This window comes from Ursus maritimus, unplaced genomic scaffold (genome assembly GCF_017311325.1).
Source record: "Ursus maritimus isolate PB19 unplaced genomic scaffold, ASM1731132v1 scaffold_26, whole genome shotgun sequence".
Lineage (NCBI taxonomy): Eukaryota > Metazoa > Chordata > Mammalia > Carnivora > Ursidae > Ursus > Ursus maritimus.
In genome coordinates this window covers 7053324-7074458 of record NW_024425119.1, presented here as the reverse complement: position 1 = coordinate 7074458, position 21135 = coordinate 7053324, and the positions used below count along the sequence as shown (strand labels likewise).

The following is a 21135-nucleotide window of genomic DNA, read 5'->3' as shown; positions in this document are numbered from 1 at the left end:
CAGAAATGTCTGCTGTTTGTATTTGGATTTTTCAATGAATTTCCTATGTATTCTCAATTTTAAAAGTTCTTTTCAAGTCTTTCTGTTCTCTTCTCATCATGTCTTAGTCCTCTATGTTTTCAATTCCTGATCTTTAGTCTATGATATTTTTAAATACTTTGATTTTTCCACTTCTATCTGATCATTTTATTATCTGAATTCTTGGGGGATCTACTCCTGCTTTGGGTTGCAACTGCCAATTCTGGCTCATGGTGGATTGTTTTCTCAAGTGTTGTAACATTTGTGATTTTGAGTTGATCTACAGAGCTTTATCTCTGGATATCATATGGGACCTGGGAAGAAGGTTTATCTTTTTAGAAAGATTTCATTTTTTGTTTCTACCAGGAGCCCAGGTGCTAACCTAAGACTAACCTCTGTGTTATCTTCCCAACTTGGGAGTTTCTGGACCATGCGGTAATGTCCATTTGAACCCAAAACCTGCACGAGTGTGGGCCCGTGGTGACAAATTTTAGAGAAAGACCTCATTTTCCCATCACCAAAACTGGTAGAGATAGACAAGCTCCTTTTCTTCCATGTTGGTGACTGGAATTTTTCCTGGTACGCCCTTTGGAAGGTTTCCCTTCACATATCAGCCTTACGTAGGGTCTTGTCCAGCTCTCTGCCTGGGTCAGGCCCAGAGCCTCATTTCATGTTCTTGCCAAGCATGGCCTCAAGCCTGGAAGGTTCCCAGATTCACTAGACCTGTGTGCTGGCACCACTTCCTGCTCACGGGGATCCTTGATCCTTGGAGATACCCCTTATTCTCCTCCCAGGTTAGCTGTGCGTTTAAAAAGTATTTGTCATACTTAACATGGCATTTAGAGATGTTTCACAGTGGGCGGATTTTCAGGTTATCTAGTAAAAAAAAAAGCAAGCTGGAAGTGGAAATTCTTAAGTACCCTTTCTTCTCTATCATACGAACTCTGCATCTATCACCTTTTGCTTCCTTGGGAACATTCATCCTCCTCTGCTGGGCGGTAGAGGGAGTGGTAGAGCGTGAGGCATGTGTGTGAGGAGTGGGGAGGTTGGGGACGGGATGGTCTCCCAGAGTCTTAGGGCAAGTGGGAATCACAGGTGAGAAGCAGCGAGGTGGGCTTCCCTACCTACATGGGTCTGAGTCTGCCTGTCATGGTGCCTGGAACCCCACCATCAGAGTCACCTTCCGCCTCTATTTTATCAGCTACCTGTTTTGGCAGGAATGGGTTTAGCAGATGATGTGGAGAATTTGGCTCTTAGGAACGGGAGATTGGGAAGAAGGATTGGGGTATATGTGTGTGTGGTGTGTATGTGGTGCATGAATGTGGTATGTGTGTATATGTGCATGTTGTGGTGTGTGTGGTGTTGTATGGGTGTTTGTGTGGTGTGGGTACTGTATGTGGGGTGTGTGTGGTGTATGTGGTGTGTGTGGTGCATGTGGGTGTGGTGTGTGTGTACATGTGTGGGATGTGTGTGGCGTGTGTGGTATATGTGGGATGTGTGTGTATTGTATGTGGTGTGTGTGCGTATATGGTATGTGTATGTGTGGTGTGTGTGGTATGTGTGGTGTAGTGTGTGTATACTGTGCGTGTGATATGTGTATGTGTTGTGTATGTATGGTATGTGTGTGTGCAGGTGTGGTGTTTGTGTATGCGGTATGATGTGTGTAGTGTGTATGGTGTGTGTATGTGGTATGCATGTGTGTATGGTGTGTGTATGGTGTGTGATATGTGTATATGTATGCTGTGTGTCTGCGTGTGCTGTGTATGATATGCATATGTATGTGCGTGCATGGTATGTGTATGTGGTGTGTGTGATGTGGTGTGTGTATGTATGTGGCATGTGTGTGTTTATGGTGTATGTGTATGGTGTGTGTATGTGTGTTGTGTGTGTGGTATATGTGTATGTGTATGTATGTGGTGTGAATGTATGTGTGTGGTGTGTATGGTACGTATGTGCATATGGTGGGAGTGTAGTGTGGGTAGTATATGTGGTGTGTATGTGAAGTTGTGTGGACATGTGTGTGGCGTGGTGTGTGTATGTATGCATATGTGATATGTGTATATGTGATGTGTGTGTTTGTATGTGCATGTGGGGTATGTGTGCATGTGTTGTGTGTGTAGTGCAAATAATGTGTGTGTGTAGTGTGTGTGCGTATGGTGCATGTGTGTGTTGTATGTGTGTAATATGTGTGTGTGGTATGTGTGCATGTGTGGTATACGTTACGTGTGTGTGGTGTGTGTAAGGTATGTGTACGTGCATGTGGAGTGTGTGTTGTGTGTCAGGTGTGTGTGTGTGGTGTGGATAGGGCATGTGGTGTGTATGCGATGTTGTGTGGGTATGTGTGTAGTATATGTGTATGTGTGTGATATGTGTGTGCATGTGTGTGGTGTGGGGAGCTGTGTATGTGTGATATGTGTGTGTGATATGTGTGTGCACGTGTGTGGTGTGGGGGCTGTGTATGTGTGTGGTGTGTGGTGTATGTGTGGCGTGTGTGTGTGTGGTGTGTGCAATATGTGTGTGGTGTGAGGAGCTGTGTATGTGTGGTGTGTGTGTGATGTGTGTGTGGTGTGTGTGATATGTGTGTGCATGTGTGTGGTGTGAGGAGCTGTGTATGTGTGTGTGTGATGTGTGTGTGGTGTATGTGATATGTGTGTGCATGTGTGTGGTGTGAGGAGCTGTGTATGTCTGTGGTGTGTGTGTATGTGTATGTGTGTGGTGTGTGTGATACATGTGCGGTGTGTGTAATATGTGTGTGCATGTGTGTGGTGTGAGGAGCTGTGTATGTCTGTGGTGTGTGTGTATGCATGTGGTATGTGTGATACGTGTGATATGTGTGTGTGATATGTGTGTGCATGTGTGTGGTGTGAGGAGCTGTGTATGTGTGTTGTGTGTGTGATATGTGTACCTGTGCGGTGTGTGTGATATGTGTGTGTGGTATGTGTGTGTGATATGTGTGTGCATGTGTGTGGTGTGGGGGCTGTGTATGTCTGTGGTGTGTGTGTATGTGTATGTGTGTGGTGTGTGGTGTGCACGTATGGTGTGTGAGGTCAGGCACGCGTCAGGCAGCAGCAGTGGGTGCAAGAGTCTCGGGGGGCGGACGGGAATGAAGCCGCCCCGGGCATCACTTTACAGGGGCCTGGGCTTGGGAGCAGGCCTGCGTCGAACTGGACCGTGAACGCTGGCCAGGGCTCAAAGGGCCTGTTTTTGTCAGGGCCAGGACAGCATCATTCATACCTTAGCGTGGACGGGAAGCATCCGTTCTCTTCTTTCTCCAAACACAGAGGCTAATTTGGCTCAGGTTGAGGTGTTTTTCCCAACTTCCCCGGTGTCTGGCCTTGGCAGCCGGATCCAGAGGCTGTGTGGATCAGGTCTGGCCTCTTCCCCGGCCTGGACCAGCCTGCCCGGGGTCAACCAGCCTTGCCGGTCATCCCCTGCCTGCGTGGAGCCCTCCGTGTGGGTGGGGGGTGTGGGGGGCGTGGGGAGGGCAAGGCAGCCCATCGTGGCAGCTGTCCGAGGTCTCCCACCAAACTCTTCAAAGCCTTATCGGCCTGGAGGTATTTCTAATACCATTTCCGTTCATTGTTTCCTTGTGGTAATGAACGGGAGGCCAATCCCCTGCTGGGGCAGCTTACGGCCCCTGGCCGCGGGAGTGCAGCCCCCGGGTCACTTAGCAGTGAGCCAGCCTGAGCTGCCGCAGTCCCCTCGGCCTCGGCTGCCGGGGAGCATGGCCTAGGCGGGCGGCCCCGTCGTGCGGCACTGAGCTTCCCAGCGGACCTTGGAGATACCTGCTGCCCCCGCTTGCAGAGGAAGGTCTGGTCTCTGGGGAGCGGGGCTGGCTCAGTTGTGGGAGGAAGAGGAGGACAGGTCCCAGCCCCTGGAGAACAGGGCTTCCTCTGTCCCCGGGTGAGAAGGGCTTGTGTGGAGGGTGACTCAAAGCCGGGACCGTCCGAAGGACCGCTCTCCACTTGTCTCTGGGGAGTCCTGCGGCTGCTCCTGTTCATGCCTGGCTTTGCTGCGTGTCGTACTTGACGAGGCGAGGCTGGAGTGGGTTTTGCCCTCGTCTCCGGCTGTGTTTTGGGAGGAGCCTGATCTACCTGTGTGCTGGGAGCTTGGAGAGGGTCACCTGCTCCGAGACCAAGATGTGGCCATATCTGAGGTCGAAGTGCCCCTCCTGCAGATACGGGACAGATCGGGCTTGTCTCTCTTGGGTTGGATGAGGCATTGGGTGGGAAAGGACTCACCCCCAGTGAATCTCAGGTGATAGATTCTATACCTGTTTAACAAGGTGTTCAAGAGGAGAGGGGCTGTAAGGGATTGGGGTGTGCTCTGCAGCCAGAGTCAATTGTCTCTCTCTGGAGGGGGGCACACTATGGGGAGACTTGCCCGGGCCTGGGGCTACTGGACTCCTGTCCATTCATCAGCTCGTCGCCTGAGCAGCTCCTGGGGGCTGGCACTATGCCAGGTGCTCATGGTCGAGGGCTGGGGACTGACCAGCAAACTTGGCTATTGAGCATTCTCGACATCTGGGGACCTGCGGTAGGAACAGAAGCATACGATAGCTCCTTCTCCCCAGTCTGCTGCCGGGCGTGGAAGGATGAAGAGGCACGGGGGAGTTAGGTACATGTCAGCTCCTGGCTGGTGCAGGAGTGCAGGGTAATGAGAGGCCAGGCTGGCCTGGAGGCATATAGAGGAGAGGGCAGAGCTTTCCATCTCTGCCTGGGCTCTGGGTCTGCTGTTGAGGGAAGGGTGCCCAGGGTTTGGCTCACAGTGATTGTTACTCTTGGGCCTGGGCCTGGCCGGGAGCTTTTTTTTGGGACAAGTACTCCATGTTCAAGGCAAACAGGGCCAGTAAGGATGAGTCTTTTCTCTTGCTTTAAAAAAAAATGTTCTTCCCACTTCACATATGGACAGTAGCGCATACCAGCAGCTATCTGTGAGGGCAGTGATCAGCGATCATTTCTCCTGCTTCTCTGCAGATGATTCCTGCCAGACTTGCGACGGTGCTGCTGGCTCTGGCCCTCACCTTGTCAGGTAGGTACCAAACTGCTTCCATTCTCTACTCCTGCCTCAGGGTCATTTGGAATAACTCCCTTCCAGGAATCAGCAGGTGTGTCTGGAGCTTACCTGTGTGCCCAGCCCTGTGTTAGGCTTGTGTTGGGCCTGCCAGAGTCACTGGTTCATTCCTCTTGTGAAGCTTCTTCAGAGCCCCCTGCCCCTGGCTTGTATTCCTCCAGGAGCAGGTGTCTGCAAATGCCAGTCTGATTGGACAATTAAAAAGCACAAGGGCCACACAGAGCTGTTCTCTGCAATGGGGCTGCAGGAGGGGGAAGAAGGAATCCAAGAATTGGATAGAGACTGCAGAGGTCATCTAGTTGAACCACTCAGAGTACAGATAAGAGACTGAGGGTCAGAGAGGAAAAATAAATGCTCCAAAGTCACATAAAGCAGAGATCAGAGGTCTGTTCTCCTGGGTCCTGGGCTACTACTCTTTCACTGCACTACACTGCCTCCCTTCCCTTGCTGAGACCTGAATCCGTGAACAGCAAGAGGGACCCTTTTCTGACCCTGGCTTGTCCCCACCTAGACCACTCAGGCCATGACATCCAGCCTGCTGCTCACAGGGGAAAATGTACATTTTTCATACCCTCTCCATCTTCCTACTAGGTGGGTCCCGTGCTAGCAGACCCAGAAAACTTACTAGAAGTTTTACTAGAAATTTACTACTGTGGTGCCCCATCTGACCCCCCCCCCCACGTACACACAGACACACACACAGTGGGAAGGTGGTGGGAGGGTCTCCTGGGAGAGTTAGCGTATGGCCCTAGAGGAGCTAAGGCTTCATAGATTCTATGTGTTGGACACACAGGCTGATTCGTTTGATTGTAAACTGTTCAAGATACACTAGTAGATTAATACTTAAAGATGCTCACTGCAATCTATTTAGATGTTAAAAAATTTGGAAAAATGCTAAGAATCTAATAGTAGGGGTTTTTGCTGCATACATTTAGATGCAAATAGAGTCACTACAAATCATGTTTTGCAAGTATACACAATGGTATGATAATTTCTTTGTAATACGTTGAGAAATAGGTGATAAATTGTATAGGATGAACACAAGTTCGTAAAAAATCTATAATTGTATATATGCTGTGAAATAGAACAGAAAGATAAAACTGCAATGTTAACTTTAGTTATTGCTGAATACAGATGATTATACCTTGCTTGTATTTTTCTTCTGTATTCTCCAAATTTTCTCTGATAAGCATGTATTACATTTTAAATCGGTAAGAAATATCGTTAAAACAAATAGATATGCTGAAAAGCTGTTCTTCTATTACTGCGGTGGGTCCTGGGTCCTTTGTGAGGGCCAAAAGCAGCAACGTGAGTCTTGTTTAAGATGGAAAATACTCCCCTACAGCCCCATTTTTATCAGCCGCAGCCTCATTTCTACAGGGCTGGAGTGGTTTGGGCTGTTGGTCCCAGCTCTGCTCACCTGCAGTCTCTCCCTGCAGGGACCCTTTGTACAAAAGGGACTGTTGGCAGGTCACCGATGGCCCGGTGCAGCCTCTTTGGAGATGACTTCATCAACACCTTTGACGAGAGCATGTACAGCTTTGCGGGAGATTGCAGTTATCTCCTGGCTGGAGACTGCCAGAAGCACTCCTTCTCGCTTATCGGTGAGTCCGGGGCACTGAAGGGAGGGATTCAGGGCAGGTGCCAGCTAAGCTCAAACCTAGGGCGGGCGGGGGTTGGGGATAGTATATTCTTAGGACAGTGCCTGAGCTTGCAGATTCCTGCGGGAACATGGATGGGAATGGCCTGTCCATGACCAAGAGCTTCCTTTAGCTTCCCCCCAGGTCTCTCTCTTGGGAGGCTGGTGGGGTGGAGAGAGTCTTCGTGCTTTTCCCGTGGTTGGGCGCATCGCTCGGTGTAGGCGGCACTCTGGGAGCTCCAAAACATCAAGAGAAATGATGAACCAGAAGATGCTTTGTAACACACAGAGCTCCTAGCAAACGGGAGGGGCCGTTGCTCTGTTCTTGGCAGAATTCAGGGTCCCTAGCAGATGTTGAACACCTCGTGTGCTCCCGGGGGAATGCTGGTATTTTGCTGGTACTTATCTCTGAGCCCCACAGCGGCTCTGAGATGTGAGTATGGGTTGCAGCCACCCCTGTTTCACAAATGAAGAGCTGAGCGCAAGGAGGTGGTATGATCCTGCCAAGGGTTGGCAGTTACTCGAAGGTTGAGCTGGATTTTGATCCTGGGCAGGACGCGAGAACGCTCCTCTGCACTAAGGAGAGACAGCTCTCTCCAGGGCTGGGAGCGAGCCTGGAGGTAGTGATGGGGAGATTGTGGTTTGGTGACCTTCACACTCAGAATGAATCTGATGTGTGTGATGTGTGAGTGTGGACGAGGTCCACAGCCTTGGGGAGATGGCGTGGCAATGGACAGACCCACGTTATCAGAGCACAATTTTTCGTGACACTTGGTAGAGACAGTCAGGAAGGCTTTATTCAAGAGTGGCCACTGCTATGGTGGCGGGGGCGGGGGGGTTTGCAGTAAGGGAGAAGCATGGGGCTCCACTCCAAATATAACAAGGCTAAGTGGGGATTTACAGCCAAGGAGCCGGGTGGGGGGTCTGTGGATGGAAAATTACTGAGGGGAACACATCAGGGATAACATCTGGCTAAGCCCACTCAACAGGGTTCTTGCTGAAGGCATGCCGGGGTGATAAGACATTGAGGGAGGGGTGTGAGGAATTGGTCAGATATTGAGGATGGGCGATTTTCGATAAATTGACCCCGCAAGATTCTTGCTGAACGGAACTAATCAGACCAAAGACAGAACCTAAGGTGGGGGCCTCATTGAAAGGAGGGCTCAGAGGACCAAACCCCTGGTCAGGTTTGGTCAAGGAGAGATTTTGGGCAGGGGGGCTCCTGGGGCGGTCACTCCACCAGTGTCCCAGGCTGGATGCAGCCCTCTGTGCTCAGCGCGGGGCCAGGCTGTTCGGGAGCTGCCTGGGCTGACGGCGGCCGTAACCGGGAGGCTCCGTATGCCTTCACCACCTGCCCTGCCTCTGCTGGAAACCCTATCTCCGTGTGACTTCAGTGGACTGAGCTTCACCAGGCTGCCCTTTTTCCTCCTCCTCCTCCCTGAGCCGCCCAAGGGCAAGGACCATGTCTCACTCATCTTTGTTTCCTGGTGTGTGGCTCACTGGGGTCTCTGGCAGCACCGAAGGTGGGGTGGGGATTCATAAAACGCAGTGCTCTGTGGTACCGAAGAGCCAATTTCGTGAAAAGCATGGCCTGCGAGGAGCCTTGGGTGAGGGGTTTGGTTGGGCCGAGAGGACGAGGGAGGGGCTGCATGCAGTGGGGACAGCCTGGGCACAGGGAAGAGGCCAGAAGGAGTTTATGTTCCCTATGTTCCCTCAGTGCAGCCCAGTGGGGAGGTCAGGGTGGCTGGCGCAATGGTTCTCGAACAACCTGCCTCAGGATCGCTGGGAGGGCTGCTTAGAAACAGGTTGCTGGGCTCCATTGCCAGCATTTCTGAGTCAGCGGATCTGGAGTGGGGGCTGCAAGGCTCATTTCTAGTAAGTTCCCAGGTGCTGCTGCAGCTGCCGGTTTGGGGAGCAAACTTTGAGAAGCATGGGGCTGGGGAGTAGTGGGCAGTAAGGCTGGGTCAGGGGTGAGGCTGACAGCCTGATGGGGAGTTTGCCTCCCGACTCAGCAGCAGTGAGCAGCTAGTGTGGAGTCTCGTGCAGCTGGGAGGATGAAGAGGGAATTGCTACTTTGCCAAAAGGGTCCAGAAAGGGAGAACGGCAGAAGGTAGGGTGGTCTTGGCCATGATAACCAGGCAGGGGGTGAAAAGGATCACAGACATCCCAGGGCATGACAAATGGAGGAAGCCATTCTGAACACTGAAACTGGGGCCCCCCCTTGCTTCAGAGGCAGCAGCTGGGGAGTAACTTGGGAGAGCAGATACCCCTTCACCTTCCCTGGGAGGCTGAAGGCTAAGCACCTCCTGCCTCAGGTGGCCCCAATGTTTATTTTAAGTGGATTTCTCTACTTTAAAAACCATAGTGCATTTAAAACAACAGGGATGGACCTTGAGGGCATTATGCTAAATGAATTAAGTCAGACAGAGAAAGACAAACACTGGTTGATCTCACTTACATGTGGAATCTAAAAAAGAAAAGGAAAGAAAAAAAAAAAAAAACCCAAACAAGACCCAAACTCTTAGAAAAGAGGTCAGATTTGGGTTATCAGAGGCAGGTGGTAGGGGGAGGGGGAATTGGAGGCACATGGTCAAAAACACGCACTTCCATTTGTAAGCTAAGCTAGACGAGTCCTAAAGATGGGCTGTAGGACAGGACATGACGACTATACCTAACGCTGCTGTTTGGCGTGTTTGGAAGTTGCTAAGAGAGCAGATCTTAAACGTTCTCATCACAAGGCAAAAAGCATTTCTCTCTGTTTGTCTTGTTTCTCAATTAAAAAAAACCCATAGTGGCCTCTTATATCTCCATAAGAAACCCAAAAGTTACTGGAGAGACTATGCAAGATTTATTTATTTTTTTAAAATTAAACTTTTTATTTTCATCTAATTATGGATTCACATGCAGTTGTAAAAAAAAATGCAAATCTGTGTATCCTTTACCCAGTTTCCCTCAATTCGTAACATTGTACAAAACTATCCTCAAGGATCACAACCAGGAAATTGACATTGAAACCATCTACTGATCTTTCCATGTGTACTTAGTTGTATGCATCTTAAAAAATCACAGTGGGGTTCCATATAGACTCCCTACCTAAGACCCTTTCCTTAAGATGACTCTGGGGTGTCAGTGGGAATGGACGGTTAGGAGTGATGGGAGAAAGATTTTGAAAGACGAGTGACACCCTCTCTACCATGTGGGTTTGGGCTTCAGGGGACTTTCCAGGTAGGGGGACCCTATGGAGACACTAGGGGCTGCTGTCCTGACTCTGGCTATGGACTCCTTACCCTGGAGGTGGATTTGAAACATGTGTAATGAAATCTTAGGGCCAAGCGCAGAATTCATTGTCTGGGCCCAGGGAGGCAAGCGTCATGTTGGACAAGCCCCCTTCCCCTACTTACACCCCACTCCGGACCCCACTCAGGGCAGGCTCAGACTCCCCGCTGAGCAGGCAGGGGAACTCAGGCTGTCACTGTCACCTCCTCCAGGAAGCCCCCTGACCACAGTGGCCCTGCCCAGCCCTGGGCTCACCCACTTGGGGGACTGGTTGTTTTCCATCCCCCAGCATGAGGTGGCTCTCCCCGAGCAGGAAACTGAAGTGTAGAAAGAGCCACAGTTGCGGTCAGAAAGCCTGGCACTGGTCTGGGCTGCCCCTGTTCACAGAGTGTCCTTAGGGAACTGTGCCCATGTCCTCGCTTCCCCTTCCTCATCTTTAAGATGGGGACACTGTGAGGATGGAGGGAGAGAAATCATTGACAGGCCCGCAGGGTTACCCCCAACTTAGTGATGGAAAGCAGCCGCCTTAACACAGGGTGTCCGCTTGTTGGGTGTGAACATGGTGGGCCAGGGGCTGCGGGGCCCCGGGGGGCCGTCTCTGTCAAGGTCATTGGTACATTAGTCCTCCCTCCCTGAAGCATCCCTTGGGTTTGTGTCCAGGGCCTCGCCCCTTCTGCACATCCTTTCCAGGGTTTCAGGGGCCAAGGAGAAACTGCAGGGCTGTGTTAGGCCTCTCTGTTTCAAAGTATTTCAGTGGGACCTCCCCACTTAGCCCCACTGGGTCATTGTTTTTATAACAACTTGTCAGGGGGCAGTTTTCTGGCAGGTAATTGGCTTAAAGCAGCCTGTGGGTTCATCACACCTTTTTTTTTTTTTTTTAAGATTTTGTGTATTTATTTATTTGAGAGAGAGAGAGCATGCACATGAGTGAGGAGGGGGCAGAGGGAGAGGGAGCAGCAGGCTCCCCGCTGAGTGCTGCTGCTTCGGGAGGCTGAGGCACTGGGTCAGGCACCCTTGGACACCGCAGCTCCGGTTTCCACGTGCATGCCTGTGTCCCCTCCCATACATCTCTGCCCCATTGTTCTCCAATGACATCCTGTTTCCTTGCTTCCAAACCACAAATTCCCATTCCTCTCGAGCGCCTGTGGACCTTGCTCACATCCTGGGTAAAGTCTTTATGTCTAAGCATGAAGGACTGCCTGGCGCAAAGGGCAGGGGGCCCTTCCCTCGATCCTGGCTCTTGTCAGGAAGGTCCAGGCAGGCCAGAGCTATGAGTCTCCTGGCCCACTTGCACAGGGGCTGGGGAGAGAGACCCCTGGAGTCCGGGTGTCCCCTGCTCGGAGAGACCACTTGTCCTCAGGCAAGCTGCAGGACCTGGTTCCCGCACCAGCACAGAGAGAGCCAGAGACTCACAACCGACCCCGTGCCGAGTCACTTACCAGCAGGAACCTTAGTTTCCACATCAGTGAATGGCCCCTATTAGACCAGATCCCTGTTTCTCAGCATTTGGAAGACGATCACCTGCCTCAGAGTCACAGAAGAGGCGGTGGAGTGTTTGTTAGAAATGCATATTAGTGAGTGTCACATTCTAAGGTCCAGGAAAGCACCCCGATCTGACTGGTTCCTGCTGCCAGCTTGCTCCCCAGTATGCTTCCCACTCCAACATGTGGGGGGAAGCCTTGCTCCCTCACGTAGCCCACTCGGTCACTGAGCTCAAGAGGCCAGGTGACAGACAGAGCCATGGGGAGAGCTTCCCTGGTTTGCTCTGGGCTCTTGTGGGGGACGCCCAGCCCATCTTCTCCCCACGGTTATAGGAAGTTGCACCCGTGCGCGTCTGTGGAGTGTGGGAGTCCCCTCTGGGCTCACCGGCAATTTTTCACAGCTCACCTTCCTAATGTCTGCACATCATCGGATTCTCCCCTGAGTTCTGCAGGGAGGGAAGGAAGGCTAATCTGGAGTTCTCTCCTCCATTAGTGGTTAACTGAATCCAGAAAACTCAGATGCCCCGTTAGGCAGCTTTGTGTTTCGAAAGGACATTTAGCCTTGGAGTCAGAAAACCTGTGGATGGGCTCTGCCTCATGTTAGCAGCATAAACCAATGGTTCTCAACCTGGGTGATTTTCTCCCAGAGAACATTTGGCAGTATCTGGAGACATTTCGGATTGTCACAAGTTGGGGGTGGATGCTACTGGCATCGAGTGTGTGGAGGTCAGGGGTCCTGCTAATTACCCTGCCATACCCCAGAAAGCCCCACTACAAAAAGTGTCTGGGGGCACCTGGGTGGCTCAGTCGGTTAATCGTCTGCCTTTGGCTCAGGTTATGATCGCAGAGTCCTCGGATCAGGCCCCCAGTAGGGCTCCCTGCTCAGCAGGGAGTCTGCTTTCCCCCCTCCCTCTGCCTCTTCCCCATTGCTCATGCTCTGTCTCTGTCTTTCTCTCTCTCAAATAAATAAATAAAATCATAAAAAAAAAGAAGTGTCTGGCCCCAAATGTCAATACTGCTGGGTGGACAAACCGTGTTGTAAACTTAAGCTTCAGTTTCTCTCTCTATAAAGTGGAGTCAGTCTAGATCAGTGTTTTTCAAACTGAGTCATAATGTATGGATTTAAAATTAATGGGTGTAACCAGCATTTAGAGGAATTAAATGGAATAGAATAGAAAACCTTAGAAGGTGTCAGAGTGCATAGCAAACAGGAAGGGTAAGTGATGTGAAAGATGGAGTGCGTGCGTACTGCGTCATGAAGTCAACTGTGTTTTCACTCTGCTTTCTGGGCAAAAACGTCCTAAATCCACCTGTTTAGACCATCCCCAAGAGACTTCTCACTGCCATGGTGTTTTTCTTTCTTTCTTTTTTTTTTTTTAAGATTTTTATTTTTAAGTAAACTCTACACCCAACATGGGGCTTGAACCCATGACCCTGAGATCAGGAGTCGCATGCTCTAATGACTGAGCCAGCCAGGCATCCCCATAGTGTGTTTTTCTGTACTGAAGTCATCTTCAGAACACACTTTCAAAAATCTCCTTGCTGCCCCCCTCCTTTGGGTGTGGAGTGACTGCTCTTCGGGCCTCCCTCAGATGTCCAGTGTCAGGAATCCCGCAGGCTCCTCGCAGTACAGTCCTCACCAACGGTCCCAATTCCAGCTCCCCCCCTCCCCGGGTCCCTGGACAAGTGAAGATCCTGGGCAGCCAGCCCCACCTCCTCCGACAGGGCTCTGCCTCACACAGTCTCTGCTCAGCAGGTGCTCCCTGGCTTCCTAACGCTGATCCTACCCCGGGCACACTGACCCAGTTCTTCAAATACTTAAACCAGGGCCTGGTCTAAGTCCAGACTCTTTCACTGCTCACGGGCTTTGTGACGATGGGCAAGTGACCCCGAGTGTAGCCACCTGGGTGGACCCAAGTCCCGCGGTCTGTGGGGTCAGGCCGTCTTCATTATTTACTTGCAAAGGCTGGGGGCTCCCATGCACCCCCACACAGTGGGAGCCTGTCACCCTTACAGGGATAGTGAGCTCTGGATTTCCCACTGCATCTGCCCTCCGTGGAGCAAGTGACTGTCTGGGTGATTCTACCTCCTGACAGCCCTGAAGAGCTGCAGATCTGCAGCTGCAGGGTGATGGCTCACCCAAGCCACCTGGCTGCGTCCAGAACGTTCCCTACGCATGCTCCAGCCACATGCTCCCTGGCTGACTTGTTCTCCAGAGCCCTTTTGAATCTTCATGAGAGGGCGGGAGATTCTGCAAGGATAGGCACACAGGGATTCCTCTCGTTTCCAGGAAAGAAATGCTTTTGGCTTAGAGGCAAGTTACTGGTTGAGTTACCCAGTGAAGCAGGGACAGGACTGCCCATCCATCTGTTCTGTGACAGTGGGTGTGATGGCAAGGAAAATCGTATAGATGAGGAGACAGGTTTTGTAGTCTTATGGGACCCAGAGCCCCCGACTTCTTGGGCTCATCACCCACCCTTTCCCAGAGGCAGGTGGTGACTGGAGCCGTGCCTGGGTGAGTGGAGCCGTGAATGGGTGGGCTGACCTCCAGAACAGGCCCAGGAAGGAAGCTGCAAAGGCCCAGGGGCACGGAAGGCTCCAGGGAGGGACTGCCAGCTGGAGGTGGTCACCAGGAGGTCTCATTTGCTTGTTTTTTCAAGATTTTACTATGGAAATGTCCAAATATTCAGAAGCGTTGAAAGAATAAGACAGTCAGCACGCGTATGCCCACCACTCAGATCCCACCTTTAATGTTTAACTCTATTTGTCTGATCACCTATCTATGTGGTTGTGTTTGCTTTTCTTTGGCTAATTTCTTGCTGTCAGAAAGTTTGCTTAACTGTTTAAGGATTAGCTTGCTGCAAAACTGTTCTAAGTGAAAATGCAGAGCAGGCAAGCTCCTCAGGCAAACAGGACAAAAACCCCTTTGATGTGGCTGGTGTCTCTTTTTCCTCCTGACAGTGTTGGTCCGGGGCTCTGCAGACTGTGGTTTGTGGGCTGTGGGTTGTCTGTGGGCCTTTCCTGGGGACCTCTGAGCTGCTAAAAGTGGATCCTTCAGGAATCTAGTTTTAGAATGGGCCCGTTATTTACCTGTGACTCCCTTGCTGAAATCTCACCAGAATTGACTGTATTTCCTGCTTGAGGCATGCGTGCGTGCGTGCGTGTGTGCGTACGTGCGTACGTGTATGCGTGCGTGCCATAGCTCATCGCTGTCCTCCAGCAGCTCCGTTCAGCTCCAACCTCAGCTGGGGAACTCCTCTCTGACTTTGTCAGTGGCCCGAGCCTTGGCAGCAACACCTCACGCAACGAATCTCCTCATCTCCCACACTTAGTTCCATAGACTTTCTTTTTTTTTTTTTTTTTTTTAAGAGTTTATTTATTTATTTGAGAGTGAGACGGAGAGAGAGAGCATGAGCAGGGGGAGCTGTAGAGGGAGAAGCAGACTCCCTGCTGAGCAAAGAGCCAGATATGGGGCTCCATCCCAGGACCCTGATATCTTGACCCAAGTGGAAGGCAGCTGCTTAATGGACTGAGCCACCCAGGCTCCCCAGTTCCACAGACTTTTCTTGCCTCTTCTTCTGCTGAGCGGCTGGAGCCCACACTCTTCTAGGAGAGGGAATATTCCCTCATTTTCAAGGTTAACCTTTTTGTATGGTCCTTTGCCCCATTTCTGCAGGATCCCTCAGGCACTGAGCCCCCATATTGGACCCCCTCTTCTCCAGCATCTTCCATCTCTGTGTTCACTGCTACCCTTCATCTTCCTTATTTTCAGCAACTTCCCAGTCTCTGAGGCTGGAGACTCAGACTCCGCATTGTTCCTTCTGGCTCCTTCACCTCCCGTGGCCAGTCCGTAATCTTTGGAGACCGCCTGTTCTCAGGTCCTCTCGATGGGACGAGTCTCCATGGGGCTGTGGCAAATGGGGCTCCTGCTTGTTTTCCTGCTTTCAGGTCACTGCCCCCACCCTGGCCTCTGTGTTCGCCCCTTACAACTGAACCTTGGTTCAGAGACTATTTTCTCATGTGTTCGCCTAGTCACACGTCTCTCATGGCAGTATAGGTCATTTATCGCCTCCTTCCTGAGTTACCCACATGGAGTGAGGCACTTTGCCAACGGGATCTCTAAACATCTGCCAGAGCATCAAATTCAGTCAACTGAGACAGAACTCATGAATCTCCATTTTATTTTATTAAAAGATTTTTTTATTTATTTGTCTCAGAGAGAGAGAGAGAGAGAGCACAAGCAGGGGAGCGGCAGGCAGAGGGAGAAGCAGGCTCCCCGCTGAGCAAGGAGCCCCATGCAGGACTCAATCCCAGGACCCTGGGATCATGACCTGAACCAAAGGCAGATGCTTAACTGACTGAGCCACCCAGGCGCCCCATGAATCTCCATTTTAAACAAAGAGCCCAGGGATTCTGGTTTGGGCTGTCCTAAGAGAACATTATACATAACTCTATCCTATGGTTCCTGTTACAGATAACCCACAATGTTGTTTTTTTGCCACCTTGCATTATGCTCAATTACTGTCTGCTTATCTTACTTAGACCGTAAGCTCCCAGGGGCGCCTGGGTGACTCAGCCGGTTAACGTCTGCCTTCTGCTCAGGTCATGATCCCAGGACCCTGGGATCAAGCCCCTCATCAGGCTCCCTGCTCAGTGGGGAGTCTGCTTCTTGCCGCTCCCCCTGCTTGTCCACTCCCTCTCTCTCTGTCAAATAGATGGATAAAATCTTTAAAAAAAGAAAAAGACTGTAAACTCCCAGAAGAAGGGGTCATTCTTTTATCGTTTTCTTTTGAGAAATAGAAGAGACTATTAGCGGACTATGTATCCAGAAGGCATTCAATAAATATTTTTAGATGAATGGGAAAATGAGTGAGTAAATGGTATTTTTGGGAAGATTTTTATTGCCCATTTAAGTCCTTGGTGGGGGGATTTTTCCCCAGAGATGAGATTCACGATGTACATAAGAGGATTGGAAGTAACTTTCCTAACTTTTTTGGTAATAATTACTGGTATTGACTCTTTTCTCTTTCAGGGGGCTTCCAAAATGGCAGGAGAGTGAGCCTCTCCGTGTATCTGGGAGAATTTTTTGACATCCATTTGTTTGTCAATGGTACTGCACTGCAGGGGACCCAAAGGTAAGTCAGAAGCCTGGAATGTCTGGGATGTTAAAAAGGACAGGACTTGGGGGTGGGGGGGTGCCTAGCCTGGGGGGCTCAGTCGGTTAAGTGTCTGCCTTCAGCTCAGGTCATGATCCCAGAGTCCTGGGGTCCAGCCCTGCATGGGCTCCTTGCTCAGAGGGAGTCTGCTTTTTCTTCTCCCTCTGCTGCTCCCCCTGCTTGTGCTCTCTCTCTCTGCACTTTCTCTCTCCAATAAATAAAAAAATCTAAAAAAAAAAAAAAAAAGACCCTGGGGACCCCTCTTGCAACCCCCTTGTTTTTTCAGCTAAGGGAGCTCGGCCAGGGGAGAGAAAGTAAATGTGCCCAGGGAAGAGAGTGGCAGGGCTGGGGGAGAGCCCCATATCCCAACTCCTGGTCTAGGCCCTCAGCGACTTTGCACCAAGGTCCCAAACCTGGAGCATGGGTTTGGCCTTGAAAGGTGGGAGGGACACCTAGGAAATGCATGAGAAGCATGCTTCCCAAGCTCATCCTTGTGCCCCCAGCATCGCCATGCCCTATGCCTCCAACGGGCTCTACCTGGAGACCGAGGCTGGCTACTACAAGCTGTCCAGTGAGGCCTACGGCTTTGTGGCCAAAATTGACAGCAGTGGCAACTTTCAAGTCCTGCTGTCAGACAGATACTTCAACAAGACCTGTGGGCTCTGTGGCAACTGTAACATCTTTGCCGAGGATGACTTCAGGACGCAAGAAGGTAAGCGTCTCTCAGACACCATTTCCCTGGAGTTGTGGTTATGCTCGTCATTTCCCCGCTTGCAAACCTTCACTAACACCCCTCCCCAGGCATGTCATGTTTATCCTGCCAGCCTTCATTCTGAGCGTTCCAGCCCACTGCCTAGACTGCCCGGCAAACCACATCTTGGAGATTGGTTGGTTCAACTTGGCTTGGTTCAACTTGGAATTGCCCACAGCAGCTTACACAGGGTAGATGGTTGGTAGACGCTGGATGGTTTGAACAGACCCTCCTGAATGAGTACAATAGAACTTCATGGAGGAAGTCTGTAAAGGGTGGGCCGCTGTCCAAAAAGGCCAGTCTATGTCTGTGTTCATGAGCAATAGAAGATAACACAGACAATGCGGAAACCACTACTCACCTTTAATCTTCTTTTGGTAACTTCAATTACATTAACATTCAAGGAGTGATGCTTCCTAACAAAAGCTGAACATTTGTACATAAGTTCTTCTTCTTCCTTATGACCCAACCACCCTCTCATTAAGGGGTAAGCATCTAGGGAGACGGTTGACCATTCCTTTCATTTCACTGTATATGTTGGAAAATAGTAAGATCGTTTGTTTTCGTCTTCTCCAGCACTGATTTCTCACACTTTGTATCATCTGATATGTATATTTAAGGCTATACATTTTCCTCTAAATGCCATCTTAGCTACACCAATTTTGATATCTTCGTGTTCCTTTAGTTCCATGGATTTTCTAATAGCCATTGAATTCTTTTTTTTTTTTTTTCATTGAATTCTTTCTTAACCTGTAGAGTGTGTTCAAAATTTCCAGATGTGTAGAATTTCTAAAGTTATCTTAAATTGATTTCTAATTTAGAAATTTGGGGATATTTGTTTGTGGCCTTTTTGCAATTCTCTGTATGCTCCAAGCGAATGTATTCTCCGATTGGTGAAGGATTCTATATATACTTGTTGAATTAAGTTTGTTAATTGTGTTATGTAAATGTTCTATACATTTACTACTTTTTGTCTGCTTCAACTACCCGTTACTAAGAAAGCTGTATTAAATTTTTTCTGCAGTGGTGATGAATTTGTCAATTTCTTCGTGTAATTCTATCAAGTTTTGCTTTATATATTTTGAGCCTTTGCAATTAGATTTTAGAAATGTTGAATCTTTCTAGCGAACTGTTCCTTTTATGTAATGACTTGTCATTTTTAACAACGCCTTATGCCGTAAAATCTGCTTGATGTTAATATGTAGGCACTTCACCTTTTTTTTAGATTAGTATTTGCTTGACATATTTTTTTAAAAAAGATTTTATTTATTTATTTGACAGAGAGTGAGACAGCAAGAGAGGGAACGTAAGCAGGTAAAGGGAGAGGGAGAAGCAGACTCCCCACTGAGCAGGGAGCCTGATGCGGGGCTCGATCCTAGGATCCTGGGATCATGACCTGAGCTGAAGGCAGACGCTTAATGACTGAGCCACTCAGGTGCCCCAATATATCTTTTTTCATGCTCTCAACTGGTCTGTGTGGTTTTGTTTCAGATGTATTGCATGAAAGAAGCACATAGCTGGATTTTATTATTATTATTTTTAAAAGTCAGATTTATCGAGGTATACTTTACATACAGTAAAGGCCACCCTTCCCGGTCTAAGAGCTTTCACCAAAGTGGAGAGCCATGGACCTACCCCAAATTGTGGAACAGTGTCCTCCCCTCAGAATTCTTGTGCTCCTTTGTAGGCAAACTCTCCCTGAGCCCCTAGCCCTGGTAGCCACTGACCTTTATTCTGTTCCTACAGTTTTGATTTCTCCAAAATTCACATAACTGTAATCATACCACACATGGAGCATTTTGCCTTCCAGGTCAGCCTTCTTTCACTTACCATGATGCCATCTGTGTTGTTGCATGTATCAGGAGATTGTTGCTGTTTGTTGTTGAAAGGTACCGCCACAACGTGTTTATCCATGCACTGGGGGAAGGGCATTTTGTCATGTCTAGTCTTTGGCAATTATGGATAAAGCTGCTATAAACATTCATGCAGGGGCGCCTGGGTGGCTCAGTCGGTTGGGCGTCCGACTCTTGATTTCCGCTCAGGTCATGATCTCAGGGTCATGACATTGAGCTCTGCGCTGGTGTGGAGCCTGCTTAAGATTCTCTCTTTCCCTCTCCCTCTGCCCTCCCACCCACCCCCCAAATTCATGTATAGGGTTTTTTTCTCCATTTTAAAAATTGTGGTAAACCCCATAAAATGATATTTACTGTCTTACTCATTTTTCAGCACACACTTCAGTGGCATTAAGTACATTCACACTATGATGCAACCAATCACAGTGTCTGTCTCCAGAACTCTTTTTCTCTTGCAAAACTGAAACTCTATACCCATTAAGCAATAACCTCCCATTCTTCCCTCCTCTTCCCCAGCCCCCGGCCACCACCATTCTACTTTCTGTCTGTGATTCCGACTCTTCCAAGTACCTCATATCAACGGAGTCATACAGCGTTTGTCTGTTTGTGACTGGCTTATTGGCACTTAGCGCAATGTCTTTACAATTCATCCACATGTTGTGGCATAGGTCAGAATTTCCTCTGTTTTTGTATTTAAATAATTTATATCAACACTGGCGTTGTTTTATTTTTTATTTCATTTATTTTTTTTTTAAAGATTTTATTTATTTATTTGACAGAGATAGAGATAGCCAGTGAGAGAGGGAACACAAGCAGGGGGAGTGGGAGAGGAAGAAGCAGCCTCATAGCGGAGGAGCCTGATGTGGGGCTCGATCCCACAATGCCGGGATCACACCCTGAGCCGAAGGCAATCGCCCAACCGCTGTGCCACCCAGGCGCCCCAACACTGGCGTTGTTTTAAATTTGCACCTTGTTTTGTAACACATTTCAGCATCTAGAGAACAGGTTTGAGAACAACGGCATAAAAGGATTATTTGTTAACAATTTAACAAAAGTGCTTAAGGCCCGTTTGTGTCAGACGTGCCAGCCACAAAGAGCCACGAAGTAAGTGGTAATACGCTCACAAATTTGCTTGGAAAGAAAAATATTACCTATTTACACTGTATATATAGGTGGGACATTCTGAAGCAGTATCACTGTAATTAACAATAAACCCTTAGGAAGAAAGTCACTTTTTTCTGCAGTATTATCAACATCCGGTGTTATCTTGGTTTCAGGTGGACAACATAGTGATTCAACACTTCCATACATTACTCAGTGCTCATCAAGATAAGTGTAATCACCATGTGTCACCAAACCACGTTTTACAATCTTACTAGCTATACTCTCTCCAAGCTGTACTTTCCACCTCTGCGACTTACTTATTTGATGACCGGAAGTTCATACCTCTTCATCCCCTTTAGCTCTGAGTACCTTCATTTTCAAGCCTGAACGTACATCGTATGTATCTACCACGTTTTGCTTATCCATTCATGCCTTGAGGGGCACATAAGTTGTTTTCATGTTTTGCCTGAGTGAATAATGCTGCAACAAACCGGGGTGTACAAATATTTTTTCAAGACTCTGCCTTCAGTTCTTTTGGGTAGATACCAGAGTTGGAATTGCTGGATCATGTGGCAATTCTTTTTTATTTATTTATTATTTTTTCTTAAAGATTTTAGTGATTTATTTGAGAGAGAGCACAGAGGGAGAGGGAGAGGGAGAAGCAGACTCCCCACTGAGCAAGGAGCCTGACGCAGGGCTCGTTCCCAGGACCCTGGGATCCTGACCTGAGCCGAAGGCAGATGCTTAACCAACTGAGCCACCCAGGTGCCCTGGTTTTATTTTT

At 49.3% G+C, this 21135-nt stretch overlaps 1 protein-coding gene and 1 non-coding gene across 2 annotated transcripts in view; one reads left to right on the top strand and one right to left on the bottom strand.

The window, feature by feature from the left end:
* Positions 1-3687: 3687 nt before the first annotated feature.
* The window catches only part of VWF (von Willebrand factor), a 140347-nt gene continuing 122899 nt past the window's right edge, over positions 3688-21135 (top strand). Inside the window, exons 1-5 of the mRNA XM_040642061.1 lie at positions 3688-3828; positions 4995-5049; positions 6531-6695; positions 16520-16622; positions 17147-17355. Coding sequence (XP_040497995.1) covers positions 4995-5049; positions 6531-6695; positions 16520-16622; positions 17147-17355 — 532 coding nt within the window. The 5' untranslated portion in view covers positions 3688-3828. The remainder of the gene's footprint in view (positions 3829-4994; positions 5050-6530; positions 6696-16519; positions 16623-17146; positions 17356-21135) is intronic.
* Positions 12893-12965, bottom strand: TRNAR-CCU. The gene has a single exon. It is a non-coding gene; the product is annotated as a tRNA-Arg (tRNA).